The sequence below is a fragment of the Nycticebus coucang genome, chromosome 23, assembly GCF_027406575.1.
Source record: "Nycticebus coucang isolate mNycCou1 chromosome 23, mNycCou1.pri, whole genome shotgun sequence".
Taxonomy (NCBI): domain Eukaryota; kingdom Metazoa; phylum Chordata; class Mammalia; order Primates; family Lorisidae; genus Nycticebus; species Nycticebus coucang.
In genome coordinates, this window is record NC_069802.1 from 37,570,673 (window position 1) to 37,586,017 (window position 15,345).

At 41.5% G+C, this 15,345-nt stretch overlaps 1 protein-coding gene across 4 annotated transcripts; it reads left to right on the top strand.

Moving 5' to 3' along the window:
• The first annotated feature begins 1,992 nt into the window (after nucleotides 1-1,992).
• Nucleotides 1,993-14,596, top strand: HAUS3 (HAUS augmin like complex subunit 3). 4 transcript variants are annotated; one of them, XM_053578001.1, is made up of 5 exons: nucleotides 1,995-2,087; nucleotides 3,689-4,738; nucleotides 5,983-6,422; nucleotides 8,486-8,714; nucleotides 14,277-14,596. In XM_053578001.1, exons 2-5 carry the CDS (start codon nucleotides 3,830-3,832, stop codon nucleotides 14,508-14,510), a joined length of 1,812 nt encoding a protein of 603 aa, XP_053433976.1. In that variant the 5' UTR covers nucleotides 1,995-2,087; nucleotides 3,689-3,829; the 3' UTR covers nucleotides 14,511-14,596. The 4 variants fall into 4 exon arrangements, with proteins under 4 accessions (XP_053433978.1, XP_053433976.1, XP_053433977.1 ...); XM_053578002.1 differs by having other exon boundaries at nucleotides 1,997-4,738; nucleotides 8,642-8,714; XM_053577999.1 differs by having other exon boundaries at nucleotides 2,000-4,738.
• The last annotated feature ends 749 nt before the right edge of the window (nucleotides 14,597-15,345 follow it).

A 15,345-nucleotide genomic window follows, 5' to 3' on the forward strand; every position in this document is an offset into this window, starting at 1 on the left:
GTCTATAAATATCCCCAAGTTCTTCCAATTTTAAAGTAAACCAAACCCCAAATCCTCCCCCAGCCCTGCATTCCCACCCTCTGTCTAGTGTTATTTTGTTTGTTCTCTCCCTCCCTCTCTCTTCCCTCCTCCTCACTCTTTCCCACCTCAGCAAAATTTCCTGAGGGTGTCCCCTGCACAGCTTCCTCCTGGATTGCTCAGCCCTAGGAGGGCTGGCCCTCCTGCCCCAACCCCCTAGTTTGCCTGTTTCCATGTTGGGCACCACTCCATGAATTTTTTTCTCCTGTAATGTTTGCTTTTCAGATCACTTTAGGCTTTACTGACTTTTGAAAGAGGAAGATAAAAAAGTAAAACAAGAATGAATAGGAAGTATCTTTTATCCAAGATTAATTCACAATATCTGCCTTAGAATATACTTTTTTCTCCTTTAATCAAAGTATTAAACTATCCTAAAGACTTATACCTAGTCACCCTTGACTAGAAAATTGTCTAACAAATCAACTTAGGACCATGGGACACTAGGTGGGGGGGCTCTTAAAACTCATAATGAAAGCCTACACCTTGCCAATGTGGATTAACCTGTAGAGGACTGGCAAATTGCAGATGCTTTTTGTTTATTAGAAATACAAACAAATTCTGTCCGATAGAGATGATGCCCCAAAGGTCTGATTTCACTGGACTGTAGGGCATTAAGTAGGTTTGCATTAAATTCAACAATCTTGCTTCAGCGTTCTTTCACTGACTGCGCATGCCGTTTCTCGCATCCTGCTTGAAAATAGTGTTCCTTCTGCACTAGTTAAATCCATCTTTGACATATAGCCACTCTATGTGAGTTTATTTTTAACATGTTGAAAATGGGATTGTGGAGGAAGTTAGCTTTCGCTTAGTGGTCAGGTGAGGATTTAAAAATTACGTGCTTTTAGCTGGGTGCGGTGGCTCACGCCTGTAATCCTAGCACTCGGGGAGGCCAAGGCAGGTGGATTGCCTGAGTTTACAGGTTCGAGACCAGCCTGAGCCCGAGCGCCTCGTCTCTAAAAAATAGCCAAGTGTTGTGGCGGGCGCCTGTAGTCCCAGCTACTTGGGAGGCTGAAGCAAGAGAATCGCTTGAGCCCAAGTTTGAGGTTGCTGTGAGCTATGGCGCCACAGCACTCCACCGGGGAGCGACAAAGTGAGACTGTCTCAAAAAAAAAATTATGTGCTTTTGCAAAATAACGTTCATTGTAAAAGATTCTAAATCTAAAGCAATCACTAAGCCTTTACAACGTGCCAGGCACTGCTCTCTGATTGTTGTGACACACGAGCTCATTTACCTTGTACAAGAGCCCTATTAGTGGACCCTCCTCTGTGAAGGGCCCTGCGTCCCCTCTTGTCCTTGCCTTTACATCTTTGCTGGAATTGTGGTCCCAGTGCACACCAGCCTGCCTTATGGAGATCTTTCCAGGATAGAAACAGGTTATGCCCCCACCTCCTCCTTTCTCACTGCCCTCAGCCTCTTTAGCCTATCCTGAGGACTTTTACGAGATGCCTCCCGTCCCAAGACACTCTGCAGAGACCTGTGCAGGTCACGCAGCTGGGCAGCGACAAGGCTGGAGGTTGGGCCAGACCCTCCAACTCCGCTATCTTTGGGAAATCTAAGCTTGTCCCCTTTCCCCCTAAAAGTGGATTTCGGTATGGCCGAGGGCAGAACTATAAAGAGAAATAAAGGCTGAACCGAGAGCAGAAGGCCATCCGCTGCTTCCGAGCCGCGCGCCGCCGCGGTGCACGTGGGCGTAGCCGCACGCTTTAGGGCCGCTCGGGAGAGGCCCCCGCTCCCACCGCGCCTCAAGAGAGAGGGCCCCGGCTCCAGCTCGCTCTGGCCACAGGGTACGCGTTGGGCGGAGCGGCGCCTGCTAAGCTCCGCCCCAAAGCCGAGCCCCGCCGACCCCGCCTCTCTTCGAATATTACGCCTGCGCAGACAGTCGCCTCGCTAACCGTCCGGGCCTTCTGCGCTTGCGTAGATCCGGCGTTCTCTTGTAGTGCGAGGCGCGCAGCGCGCGAAGGGTGGTTTTGGCCTGAGACTGTGCGGCGGCGCGTGGGCCCTTCCTGAGGTGAGTGGCGCGGACCACGGTCCGGGCGCCCGGGTGTGGGGCTGTTGGAGCGGCTTCAGTCCCTGTCTGTGCCCCCTGCCTCCTTTTCCCTGCCGTCCTGGGGACTCTTCCAGGCGCGCGAGGGCGGCGCGTCTGACGGGCGGCCCGGAGCTCTGTGGAGCTTGGAACCTGCGCGAGGTTTGTGCGACTGCCTTTACGCCGATGTGGCGGTTTTCGTGAATCTTTATTTCATGAACATGCATACTGGATTGCACCCCCAAACCCAGAAGTTTTCTTTTTTTTTTTGGAGACGGAGTCTATGTCGCCCCCGGTAGAGTGCGGTGGGATCACAGCTCACAGCAACCTTCAACTCCTGGGCTCAAGCGATTCTCTTGCCTCAGCCTCCAGAGTAGCTGGGACCACAGGCGCCCCCCACGACGCCCGGCTATTTTTGTTGTTGTTGCAGTTGTCATTGTTGTTTAGTTGGCCCGGGCCGGATTTGAACCCGTCACCCTCGGTGTATGTGAGCTACGGGCGCCGAGCCGACCCAGAGGTTTTCGCCGCTAGCGTATCAAGTATATCGCGACTTGAGGGTCGCTAATCCTTACGATTTGTCGCAGTCACTGACTGGCGCGGGGGCGGGAGGCCCAGGCGGGCGGATCTCCTGAGCTCAGGAATTCAAGACCAGCCTGAGCAAGAGCGAGACCCGGCTCTACTAAAAATAGAAAAACTAGCCGGGCGTTGTGGCGGCCACCTGTAGTCCCAGTTGCTGGGGAGGCTGAGGCAGGAGGATCTCTTGAGCCCAAGAATTTGAGGTTGCTGTGAGACTCTGTCTCAAAAAAATAAAAAATAAATAAATAATAAAACCAAAGGCCTGAATTAGACTCGGAGACCGCTTGGTTCTTTGGTTTTCTCTGCACTGAGTCTATCGTACCCAGAGATTGATTCCTGCGTGCTTGGTGAATGCAGTGAACCCTTGAGGTAAATATCTAGTTGATTTTTATTTTAAAAAATTGCTGTGTTTATTTCTCATTTCTTACACGCAAAGGACCCGGCAAAGAGGCTGCTCAGCCACATAGTGGCTTGGGTTTGTTTGGATTCATTTACTGTCATTTAAAAACAACTGTTTTTCTATTAAACATAATGTGTTTTAAACTATTTTATCTTTGAAAAAAGTAAGAATTTCTTGTTAATTAGGTTTTCATTACTGTATTTTAAAGAAATACCTTAATTGCTTATATTTATATTAAGCATTGCAGCTACAACTACTTTTCAGTTAGCTGGCTCTCAAATGTCATGCCTTCCTTTTGAAAATACAGTTGTCTTCAGGAGGCTGAAGCAAGAGGATCACTTGAGCCCAGGAGTTTGAGGTTGCTGTACACTGTGATGGCACAGCACTCTACAAGGGTGCTTTTAATTTACATTCTAAATTTGAAATTTGTGTTAATTCAGATAAAGACTGAACTGAGATTTTCTTTTTGTAATATGAGTAGGAACATTGATTTATTATCAGCTTTCTGCCTGCCTGCTCTAACCAGAGCACAGAGTGAAACTGTCTCAAACAACAACAAAAAAGCATTCATCTTTTATTTGTGGCCTAATACTTGTTTTTTTCCCCCTAGGAAGAATAATACATTCTAAAGTTATTTTTTTCCTCTCTATGGAATTAAGGTGAAACTTAGTTTTGTTTCTGTTTGGATTTACTTCCTAAAAGTCAATACCATAAACCCATATCAGATATAAAGAATTAGAGTAGTTAAACCATGAGTTGTGGAAATGACTTTGTGGGAACGTTAAAGAAAATCGGTTATCCTAAAGCGGACATTCTTAATGGAGAAGATTTTGACTGGTTGTTTGAGACTGTTGACGCTGAACTGTTTTTGAAGTGGTTTTGTGGGAATGTGAATGAACAGAATGTATTGTCTGAAAAAGAATTGGAAGCTTTTAGCATTCTTCAAAAATCAGGCAAGCCCATCCTAGAAGGGGTGGCATTGGAGGAAGTTCTTAAAACCTGTAAAACTGCTGATTTGAACACACCGAGACTGGATGACAAAGAGGTGGTGAAATTAGAGGATGATGTTCAAACTCTGCAGAAATTAAAGAACTTAAAAATTCAGCGACGTAACAAATGCCAATTGATGGCTTCAGTAACTAGCCACAGATCTCTGAGGTTAAATACTGAAGAAGAAGAAGCCACTAAGCAGCTTAAGCAGAGTCAAGGAATTCTAAATACAATGATTGCTAAGATAAGTAATGAACTTCAGGTTCTTACTGATGTGGTTACAAAGTTGATGATGTTCTTCAAACAATCTAATTTGGGTCAAGGGACAAATCCACTAGTATTTTTATCTCACTTTTCCTTGGAAAATTATCTAAGCCAGGAGGAGCGAAGCACAGCAGCATTAACCTTATATACCAAAAAACAGTTCTTCCAGGGTATACATGAAGTAGTTGAAAGTTCAAATGAAGAAAATTTTCAACTTTTGGATATACAAACACCATCTATTTGTGATAATCAAGAAGTCCTTGAGGAGAGACGACTGGAGATGGCTAGGCTGCAGCTGGCATACATTTGTGCTCAACATCAGTTAATTCATTTGAAAGCAAGTAATTTGAGCATGAAGTCAAGTGTGAAATGGGCAGAAGAGAATCTCCGTAGCCTAACCAGCAAGGTAAACATACGCTATGAGACATATTGGAATTATTGTTAGGAATGGAGGATATAGTAATTGCTATTAGTACTTTAGAAGGAGGAATGGGGGAGGTCTAATAAACTATGGTTTTTAAAAAATTTGATATGTGTCAGTGTTTCCTACAAATATATTGATGGAGGGCAGAAATAGTTATTATAACCCCAACTGCATTATCCAGTTTGTTTTAAACAAGGGTGCTTTTAATTTGCATTCTAAATTTGAAATTTGTGTTCATTCAGATAAAGACTGAACTGAGGGGGCGGCACCTGTGGCTCAGTCAGTAAGGTGCCGGCCCCATATACCGAGGGTGGCGGGTTCAAACCTGGCCGGGGCCAAACTGCAACAACAACAAAAAAAAAATAGCCGGATGTTGTGGCGGGCACCTGTAGTCCCAGCTACTTGGGAGGCCGAGGCAAGAGAATCGCTTAAGCCCAGGAGTTGGAGGTTGCTGTGAGCTGTGTGATGCCATGGGACTCTACCTAGGGCCATAAAGTGAAACTCTGTCTCTACAAAAAAAAAAAAAAAAAGACTGAACTGAGATTTTCTTTTAATGATGTGAGTAGAGACATTTATTATTGGCTTTCTGCCTTCTTGCTCTAACCAGAACTCAGTGCTAATGAAGTCAAAGGTCCAGGTTTGGTAGACCGAAACCCCGATTCCTTGTTCAGAATCTGTAGATGTATTGCAGGTGTCCATTTGCACTCTTAAAAAGCTTGCTTTTTTTGGTAACGTAACCACTAGATAGTTGTAAAAGTATAACTTTTCTGAATCTGAATAACAGCACTAAGTTACTACAACTGATAGACTTCAGAATGATACATAGGAAGTTCAGTAATTTATAGAAGTACTAAAATTTACTGACTGACTAGGACCTACTGAGGTATTTTTAACCTTTAAGAAAACTTAAATAGCCTGTACTTGGATTCATTGACTAGTGTGCTAATGGTTTTGATAGAGTAGAACAAGTGTGACAGGATCTTTATTTTGGTAGCCATTACTGTACATGTATGGTAGTAGTAACATTAAAATTTAGTATTTCATACTGGCTTTACCCTTGACCTAGTGCACCTTTTTAAATTTTAATTTTGTCTATGCTAACATAAGATTAGTTTTTGTTCATTGAGCTTATTATCGGATCACTTAAAATGGAAAGTAAAAATTATTTTAAGACTATTTCAGGTTTACATCTACAGTTTGAAATGTAATTCCTTTTCTTTGTATAGGCTATTGGTGAAGAAAATCTGGATGCTAAAATTTCTAGCTTGAACAATGAGATTAGGAAACTTGAAGAACAAATCACTCATATGAAAGACAAAAGTCTGCCTGCTATGGTAAAAGAGAATGCCCAGTTACTGAATATGCCCGTTGTAAAGGGAGATTTTGATCTGCAGATTGCCAAACAAGATTATTATACAACAAGACAAGAGTTTGTTTTAAATCAATTGATAAAGCAAAAGGCATCTTTTGAACTTCTACAGTTATCATATGAAATTGAATTAAGAAAGCATTGGGACATACATCGTCAACTTGAAAATTTGGTTCAAGAACTTAGTCAAAGTAACATGATGCTGTACCAGCGATTAGAAATGTTAACAGATCCGTCAATCTCTCAGCAAATGAATCAAAGAAACACCATTGATACCAAGGATTATTCTACTCACAGGTATGTATGCTTAGGTAATTTTTTTCTTTTTTTCTTGGTAAGAATACTAGAGAGTTTGAATTAAAATTGTAGAAGTTTTAGTATTTATTGTCATTCATTCTTTACAAGGTTTTTGTTTCTAGTCCTTAAACATTGTTATTGTTATTAAATTTTAAGCCTTTTTAATTCTGTGAAGGCAAAAGTGGAAACCTAATAAACACAAATACATGTTAAAAAAAAATACATCATCCTACAAGAGCAAACAACTTGTTTAAAAAATCTGAGGCCACATCTTCCACACATATCTGACAAAAAGTCTGCTTTTTCCTCAGAATTAAAATAATTTTTTAAACAAGTTGTAACAGACTTCATAAAACTGGTTCAAACCCAGGACTGGCAATTATGGTCTCATGGAGACGGAACTGCACAATTCCAGGGAGCACCGTTCACATAGGTTGTATCAGTGGCTCTCCCTGAAATTATGCAGTGAGGCAGCTCTATCAGGTCCCTCATTCTATTAATAACAAAAGAATTAGGTAATTTTATCCTAGTCTTGGAGAAAAATCAGGAGGATTCTGATTTATAAGGTCTTAGACTATTTTTCTGCTATTCATATTTATGTTTGGAGAGTTTTTGGGGTTTTTTTTTTTTTTTTTTTTGGAGATAGAGTCTTAACTTTGTCGCCCTCAGTAGAGTGGTGTGGTTTCATAACTCACAGCAACTTCAAATTCTTGGGTTCAAGTGATCCTCCTGCCGCATCCTCCCAGGTAGCTGGGACTACAGGCACCTGCAATAATACCTGCCACACCCCACATCTTCTTTTTCTATTTTTAGGAGAGACAGGATCTCAAACTTGCTCAGGCTGGTCTCAAGCTGCTTAGCTAAAGCAATCCACCTGCCTCGGCCTCCCAGAGTGCTGGGATTATAGGCTAAGTGGCACAGTTGGGCCTTGTTTTGTTTTGTTTTTTATTTATTTATTTATTTATTTTATTTTATTTTATTATTATTTTTTTTTTTTGTAGAGACAGAGTCTCACTGTACCGCCCTCGGTAGAGTGCCGTGGCGTCACACGGCTCACAGCAACCTCTAACTCTTGGGCTTACGCGATTCTCTTGCCTCAGCCTCCCGAGCAGCTGGGACTACGGGCGCCCGCCACAACGTCCAGCTATTTTTTTGTTGCAGTTTGGCCGGGGTTGGGTTTGAACCCGCCACCCTCGGCATATGGGGCCAGCGCCCTACTCACTGAGCCACAGGTGCCGCCCCTTGTTTTGTTTTTTAAAGAGACAGGGTCTGACACTCACTCACCCATGCTGGAGTGCAGTGGCATGATCTTTGCCCACTGCAGCCTCCAACTCCTGGGATTAAGCAATCCTTCTACCTCAGTCTCATCCTCCCAAATAGCTGGGACTATAGGCATGTGCCACCAGGTCCTGCCAATTGTTTGAAATATTAAAATGACCTCAAGGCTCATCAGTGATTTTAATTTGCAACAAAATATGGACAAGACTGGAGTGGCAAAGGTTTGTTATTATTTCTAGCTACTTATTTATTTATTGTTTACATTTTGTATCTTACATTGTTTTAATCTTACATTTATTTTTACATTTTACCTTAATTACATTTTAGTTTTTCTCTTTTAATTCCACCACAATCCTGTAAAATAGGTAGGTATTAAGATGTGGAGATTGAGTCACCCTACTTCTCACACAATAGAGAACTCAGACCTGGGTCTTCTGTTTCAGATTCATTGCTGTTCCTACTATGTTGCAGTTATATTCTGGAGGTATCTCTGAAATAATCTACTTTGTTTGAAGTAGGTTAATGGCAATTAAAGTCAAGAAGAATTTTTTAATCTAAAACTTGAAAGGTAGGGAAACTGGGGATACAGATATAACAATATATATTTCTGCACTGACACAGTATTATATTTAGAATAATTTCAGTTGCTTAATTTTAGTAGCAGAAATATTTTCATAAGTTTTTATTCAGCTATCCCCACAAATGTCTTGATACAGTGGATTGTAATTTTGAAAACTGTACTGACTTGAGAATTTTTCCCTGTAATTTTTATTTTTATATTTTAGGCTTTATCAACTTTTAGAGGGAGAGAATAAGAAAAAAGAATTGTTTATAACTCATGGAAACCTGGAGGAAGTGGCCAAAAAATTGAAACAGGATGTTTCTTTAGCACAAGATCAGTTGGCAGTATCTGTTCAAGAACATTTTTTCTTTCTGTCCAGACTGAATAATGATGTGGATATGCTTTGTGATGCATTATATAAAGGAGGAAATCAGCTTTTGCTTAGTGATCAGGTGGGTGTTTGCAATTGGAGTTAAAAATGCTTTAAAATAATATTTGTTATAGAAGATAATAAAGAAAATGTTAACATTAGGAACATATTACCCCAATCCTATGTCCTAAAATAAAATTTTTTTTTATATATCCTCCTAACTTTTGTTTACATATAAATCCATTTTTCAGATAGTTTTGATGAGTGGGGGCACAGAATTTTTTTTTTTTTTTTTGTAGAGACAGAGTCTCACTGTATCATCCTCGGGTAGAGTGCCATGAGCTCACACAGCTCACAGCAACCTCTAACTCTTGGGCTTACGCGATTCTCTTGCCTCAGCCTCCCAAGCAGCTGGGACTACGGGTGCCTGCCTCAACACCCGGCCACCTTTTTGTTGCAGTTTGGCCGGGGCTGGGTTCGAACCCGCCACCCTTGGCATATGGGGCCGGTGCCCTACTCACTGAGCCACAGGCACCGCCCGGGGACACAGAATTTTAAAAATGTATATAGTTTCCCAGGCACACATGAAATGTTTATGCTAAGTATTAAAAAAATAAAATCCAGGGCGGTATCTGTGGCTCAAAGGGGTAGGGCACCGGCCCCATATGCTGGAGGTGGCGGGTTCAAACCCAGCCCCGGCCCAAAAACATTGCAAAAAAAAAAAAAAAAAATCCACTGCTGTTTTTTCACTCCTCTTAGCAAATTCAGCATTGCCTTTTGATCTTTAAAATTCTCTGTGTACAACCAGGCCTGGTGGCTAACTCCTATAATTCTAGCACTTTGAGAGGCTGAGGCTGAACACTTAAGCTCAGGAGTTCTAGATCAACCTGAGTAAGAGCAAGACCCCGTCTCTATTAAAAATAGAAAAACTAGCAGGCACTGTAGTCCCAGCTACTTGGGAGGCTCAGGCAAGAAGATCTCTTGAACCCAAGAATTTGAGGTTGCTGTGAGCTGTAATGCCTTGACACCCTACGGAGGGTGACAGAGTTGACTCAAAAAAAAAAAAAAAAAATTCTCTGGGCACACTTCCTGATACATGCTCCTTCTAAATAGAATTCCCCTCCCTTCCTCAAAGAATAACTAGTGTGCTTAAGTTGGTTTACTTTTTGCTTGCTTTTATTTATAGCTTTATTACACATATATATCCTAGACTATATATTTAGTTTTATATGTTTCTGAACATTGTATACATGATATTATACTGTATACATTCTTCAATAACTTGTTCTTAACATGCTTTTAAGACTCATCCATCTTGATAAGGCTATAGTTGATTCATAGTTTTCATTTTTATGTAGTTAATGTTCCATTAAATGAAATTCCTATAACCAGGAGTGGTGACAAACACTTGTAGTCCCAGCTACTCAGGAGGCTAAGGTGGAAGGATTGCCTAATTAAGGCCAGGAGTTTGGAGTTGAAATGAGCAATGATTGTGCCAGTACACTCTAGCTGGGGTGACAAAGTAAGACTCTGTCTCATAAAAAACAAGCAAACTAAAAAGAAATTCTACAATGTAAATATCTGTTCTGTTGACAGACATTTTTAGGTTGTTTCCCCTTATTGCTACTATAGATCATTATTGCCATGGATTATCTTTTTGAATGTCTCATAGTTGCACAGTTCTAATTTCTGTACATCTTCACTACTACTAGTTATATTTTGTGATTTTTAAAAAGAGTGCCCATCTTAATGGGTGTGAAATGATATCTGTGATTTGTTTGGGCTTTTTCTTTTTTTTTTTTTTTTTTTTTTTTTTTGAGACAGTCTCGTTTTGTTGCCCTTGGTAGAGTGGCAACCTCCAACTTCTGGGCATAGGCGATTCTCTTGCCTCAGCCTCCCGAGTAGCTGGGACTACAGGCACCTGCTACAACGACCGGCTATTTTTTTTTTAGTTGTTGTTGCAGTTTTGTCTGGGGCCGTGTTTGAACCCACCACCCTCCGTATATGGGGCTGGCGCCCTACCCACTGAGCCACAGGCGTCACCCTGTGATTTTTTTTTTTTTTTTTTTTTTGTAGAGACAGAGACTCACTTTACCGCCTTCAGTAGAGTGCCATGATGTCACAGGACTCACAGCAACCTCTAGCTCTTGGGCTTCCGTGATTCTCCTGCCTCAGCCTCCCGAGCAGCTGGGATTACAGGCGCCTGCCACAACACCCGGCTATTTTTTGGTTGCAGTTCAGCCGGGGCTGGGTTTGAACCCGCCACCCTCAGTATATGGGGCCGGCGCCCTGCTCACTGAGCCACAGGCGCCACCCTGTGATTTGTTGTTTTGTTTTTGGCCGGGGCTGGGTTTGAACCCGCCACCTCCGGCATATGGGACTGGCGCCCTACTCCTTGAGCCACAGGCACCGCCCTGTGATTTGTTTTTTAACAGATCTCCCATTACTGATTTTGTCTTTTTGATCTTTTAGTGAGAGAATTATGTAAAAATTTGAAAATTTCTTCAGGTAGTTATCAGTTTTGTTTTGGTTTTGTTTTTTGAAACAGAATCTCCCATTGTTGCCCTCAATAGAGTGCTGTGGCATCCTAGCTCACCGTAACCTTTTGGGCTCAAGTGATTCTCTTGCCTCAGCCTCCTAAATAGCTTGGGACTACAAGTGCTGGCCATAGTGCCCGGCTAATTTTAGAGATAAGGTCTGGCTCTGGCTGGTCTCGAACCTGTGATCTCAGGCAGTCTGCTCACCTCCACCTCCCAAGTGCTAGGATTACAGGCGTAAGCCACCACACCCGCCTGCCCTATCAATTTTTTATGTATTTTGAACATTTTATAGTTATATCCGGGTTTTAAATTGTGAATAATTATCCTGGTAGTTTTTTTTTTTTTTTTTAAGAGATAGTCTCACTTTGTTGCCTTTAGGGTGCAGTAATATCACAGCTCACAGCAGCCTCTAGCTCTTGGGCTTAGGCAATTCTCTTGCTTCAGCCTCCCAAGTATCTGGGAGTACAGGTGCCGGCCACAATGCCTGGGTATTTTTTTTGGTGCAATTTGGCCAGGGCCTGGTCCAAACCCACCACCCTCGGTATATGGGGCCAGCACCCTACTCACTGAGCCACAGGTGCCGCCACCCATCCTGGTAGTTTTTTTTTTTTTTTTTTTTTTTTTGAGACAGAGCCTCAAGCTGTCGCCCTGGGTAGAGTGCTGTGGCATATCAGCTCACAGCAACCTCCAACTCCTGGGCTCAAGCAATTCTCCTGCCTCAGCCTCCCAAGTAGCTGAGACTACAGTCGGCTGCCACAACGCCTGACTGTTTTTTGGTTGCAGCCGGCATTGTTGTTTGGCGGGCCCAGGCTGGATTCTAACCTACCAGTTCAGGTGTATGTGGCCAGCGCCTTAGCTGCTTGAGCCACAGGCACCGAGCCCATCCTGGTAGTTTTTAAATTGAGGTGAATCAAAACATTTATTTTGCATAATGACCTATAATAATTCATATAATATATTTTGTCTTGATGGTCTTTTGTCTAATAATAATATTCTTTTATTTTATTTTTTTGAGACTGTCTCATTGTGTTGCCCTCGGTAGAGTGCTGCTGTGTCACAGCTCATAGCAACTTCCAACTCTTGGGCTTAAGAGATTCTCTTGTCTCAGTCTCCCAAGTGGCTGGGACTACAGGCGCCTGGCACAATGCCTAGCTATCTTGTTTGTTTGTTTGTTTGTTTAGCAGGCCCAGGCTGGGTTTGAACCCACCAACCCTGGTGCATATGGCCTACGCCCTAACTATTGAGCTATGGGTGTCGATCCTAATATTAATATTCTTGTGCTTTCTTTTAGTTCATAATTGCAAAGCAAGACTTATAGTTTTTTTAAATTATTTTTTGTTTTTACACTTTTCTGATAGGTTTTTATTAGTTAAATCATGAATCAGGGTCCCAGGACAGGGATCGGCTGTGTACCTAGATCTCCCTTTACCACACCATGATAGGAAGGAGGGCAAAGGAGAGGTAAGATTGAGCCAGTTCAGATCTTCCCAGGAAACATACCTTCTTCCTAGTGCTTGTTTCTGGCTGAGTGAGACCACGCTATGGGGCAGAGGATATATTGGTAACATTCACACATAGAGACATCGCCGCCTTTAGCAGGCAAGGCCTTCTCACAGTAGCGAGAAGTCCAGAGAGTTATACTGAATAGTTCCTGGTCTTATTCTGGTTGGGGAAGTGGCTGTCAAATGGAGAAGTTACTGTAGTTTGTGATTTTGATCTGGATCTCTTCTGCCATGCTGCTGACTCCTGATGACAAACTTACGCAGCCGGTAGTCTGATGTGACCATCAGCAAAGACTATAGTTTTCCTTTTACTTTCCATCTTGTTAATTCTTGGAATTATGAAATAAACATTTTCATTCTCTAAATATTTTTCTTAATTTTTTAAGTTGCAATACTCTATTGATTTAACTGCTGTACCATAGTTTCTGTGACCTGTCCATCATTGTTGGACATTTTAGTAATCTTAATGTTTTTCTTTTGTTTGCTCTTGAACAACATCATGTATATCTTTTTTCTTTTTTTTTTTCTTAAGACAGTCTCACTTTGTCACCTTTGGTAGAGTGCCATGGCCTTGTAGTTCACAGCAACCTTAAACTCTTGGGCTCAAGCAGTTCTTTTGCCTCAGCCTCCTGAGTAGCTGGGATTATAGGCGCCCGCCACAACGCCTGGCTTTTTTAGAGACGGGGTCTCACTCTGTCTCAGGCTGGTCTTAAACTTGTGAGCTTAAGCAATCTACCAGCCTTAGTCTCCCGGAATGCTGTGATTACAGGCGTGAGCCACCGTGCCCGGCCATGGATTTCTTTTTGTATATAGATTTTTATTGTTAGATACTTTAATTTGGACACAGTCTTGGAGGTAGAATCCTTGGGGGTTTGAGGGTTGTAGTATATACATTTCTCCCCCCCCCCCCCGGTAGTTTTTACTTTTCATACTTCTTTTTTTTTTTTAGACAGAGTCTCAAGTTGTCACCCTGAGTAGAGTGCCATGGCGTCACAGCTCACAGCAACCTCAAACTCTTGGGCTTAAGCGATTCTCTTGCCTCAGCCTCCCAAGTAGCTGGGACTACAGGTGCCCACCACAATGCCCAGCTATTTTTTGGTTGTAGTTGTCATTGTTACTTAGCAGGCCTGGGCTGGATTCGAACCCGCCAGCTCTGCTATCTTTGGCTGGCACCCTGGCCCTTGAGCTACAGGAACTTTTCATAATTATTAGACAGGATCTTTTTGGTATAAACAGACAGATTTTTATCAAATCACTCTAGAATGTACATTACAAGGAAAAAATAAGCCAATTAACATGGGTAGGGTATTTCTAAAGCTTTACATTCAGTATTCAATTCTTCTGGGAAGTAAGAGTTTGCTTTGAATCATTTAAAATTACCTATCAAAAGTGGCTGGAATTAATCTACATAAAATTGATATTAATTCTACTATGGATTTTTAATTGAGGTCTATTTCTTGCTAAAATTGTGGGAAGTTATTAAATCATTTAGAGTCTTTTCATGTGAATTACACTTTCTTTTGTAAATTACATTATTAAATTTATAATTACTGTTAGAAATAAATTTCTTGTATTAAAAGCATTTTATTTATTTTTTTTTAGGAGTTAATGGAGCAGTTTCATCAAGTTGAAGCTCAAATGAATAAGCTAAGTCATCTCCTTACTGATATTCTGGCTGATGTGAAGACAAAAAGAAAAATTTTGGCAACTAACAAATTGCATCAAATGGAAAGAGAATTATATGTATATTTTTTAAAAGATGAAGACCATTTGAAAGATATCATAGAGAATTTAGAAACCCAATCAAAGATTAGGTCTGCTGGTCTTGAAGATTGAAAATTACTAAAAACTGAATCTTTACTATACATGCTATGTATTTTCTACATAGGAAGAGAATATATCTAATAAACACTTATAAGTTTGCAAATTTGTGACCAATGAAACATTTCGTTTAATGAATTCAAGTATTTTATGTTTGTTTTTTTCCTCATATAACATGTTTGTTCAAAGTACCAGCGGTTTTGGTTTTGTATGACTTGAACATTTATTTCTTTAGTGGTACTTAATTTTTTAGTAATATTTTACTTACAAGGAAAAAGCATTATTATAATGCAAAAAAACTTTTTTTTTTTTTTTTTTTGAGACAAGAATTTTACTTTGTCACCCTCAGTAGAGTGCTATGGCATCAGCTCACAGCAACCTCAAACTCTTGGGCTCAAGCAATTCTCTTACCTCAGCCTCCCTAGTAGCTAGGGCTACTGGCGCTACCACACACCTGGCTATTTATAGACACGAGGTCTCTCTTTTGCTTAGGCTGATCTCTATAACTTGTGAGCTGAGGCAGACCACCTGCTGTGACCTCCTAGAGTGCTTGGATTATAGGCCTGAACCACGGCACCTAGCCATAATGCAGATATTTTTAATAGTTATGTCTCCTCTTTACTATTTTTTTAAATAGAAATTACTGTTAAATGCTTTTTAATGGGGAACTTTGAATCAATGTTTTTTAATCCATAGACCTTAAATACAAAATAGCCAAGTTCCCTCATATTTTGCTTTAAAAAAAAAAAAAAAAAAAAAAATTTTTTTTTTAGGGCGGCGCCTGTGGCTCAGTCGGTAAGGCGCCGGCCCCATATACCGAGGGTGGCGGGTTCAAACCCGGCCCCGGCTG

Bases quoted from the DNA above. Each gene is read 5' to 3' on its own strand.
- HAUS3 (XM_053578001.1), top strand. From the start codon at position 3,830: ATGAGTTGTGGAAATGACTTTGTGGGAACGTTAAAGAAAATCGGTTAT. The intron at 4,739-5,982 runs GTAAACATACGC...TTCTTTGTATAG, and splicing joins TCCGTAGCCTAACCAGCAAG to GCTATTGGTGAAGAAAATCT. The intron at 8,715-14,276 runs GTGGGTGTTTGC...ATTTTTTTTTAG, and splicing joins AGCTTTTGCTTAGTGATCAG to GAGTTAATGGAGCAGTTTCA.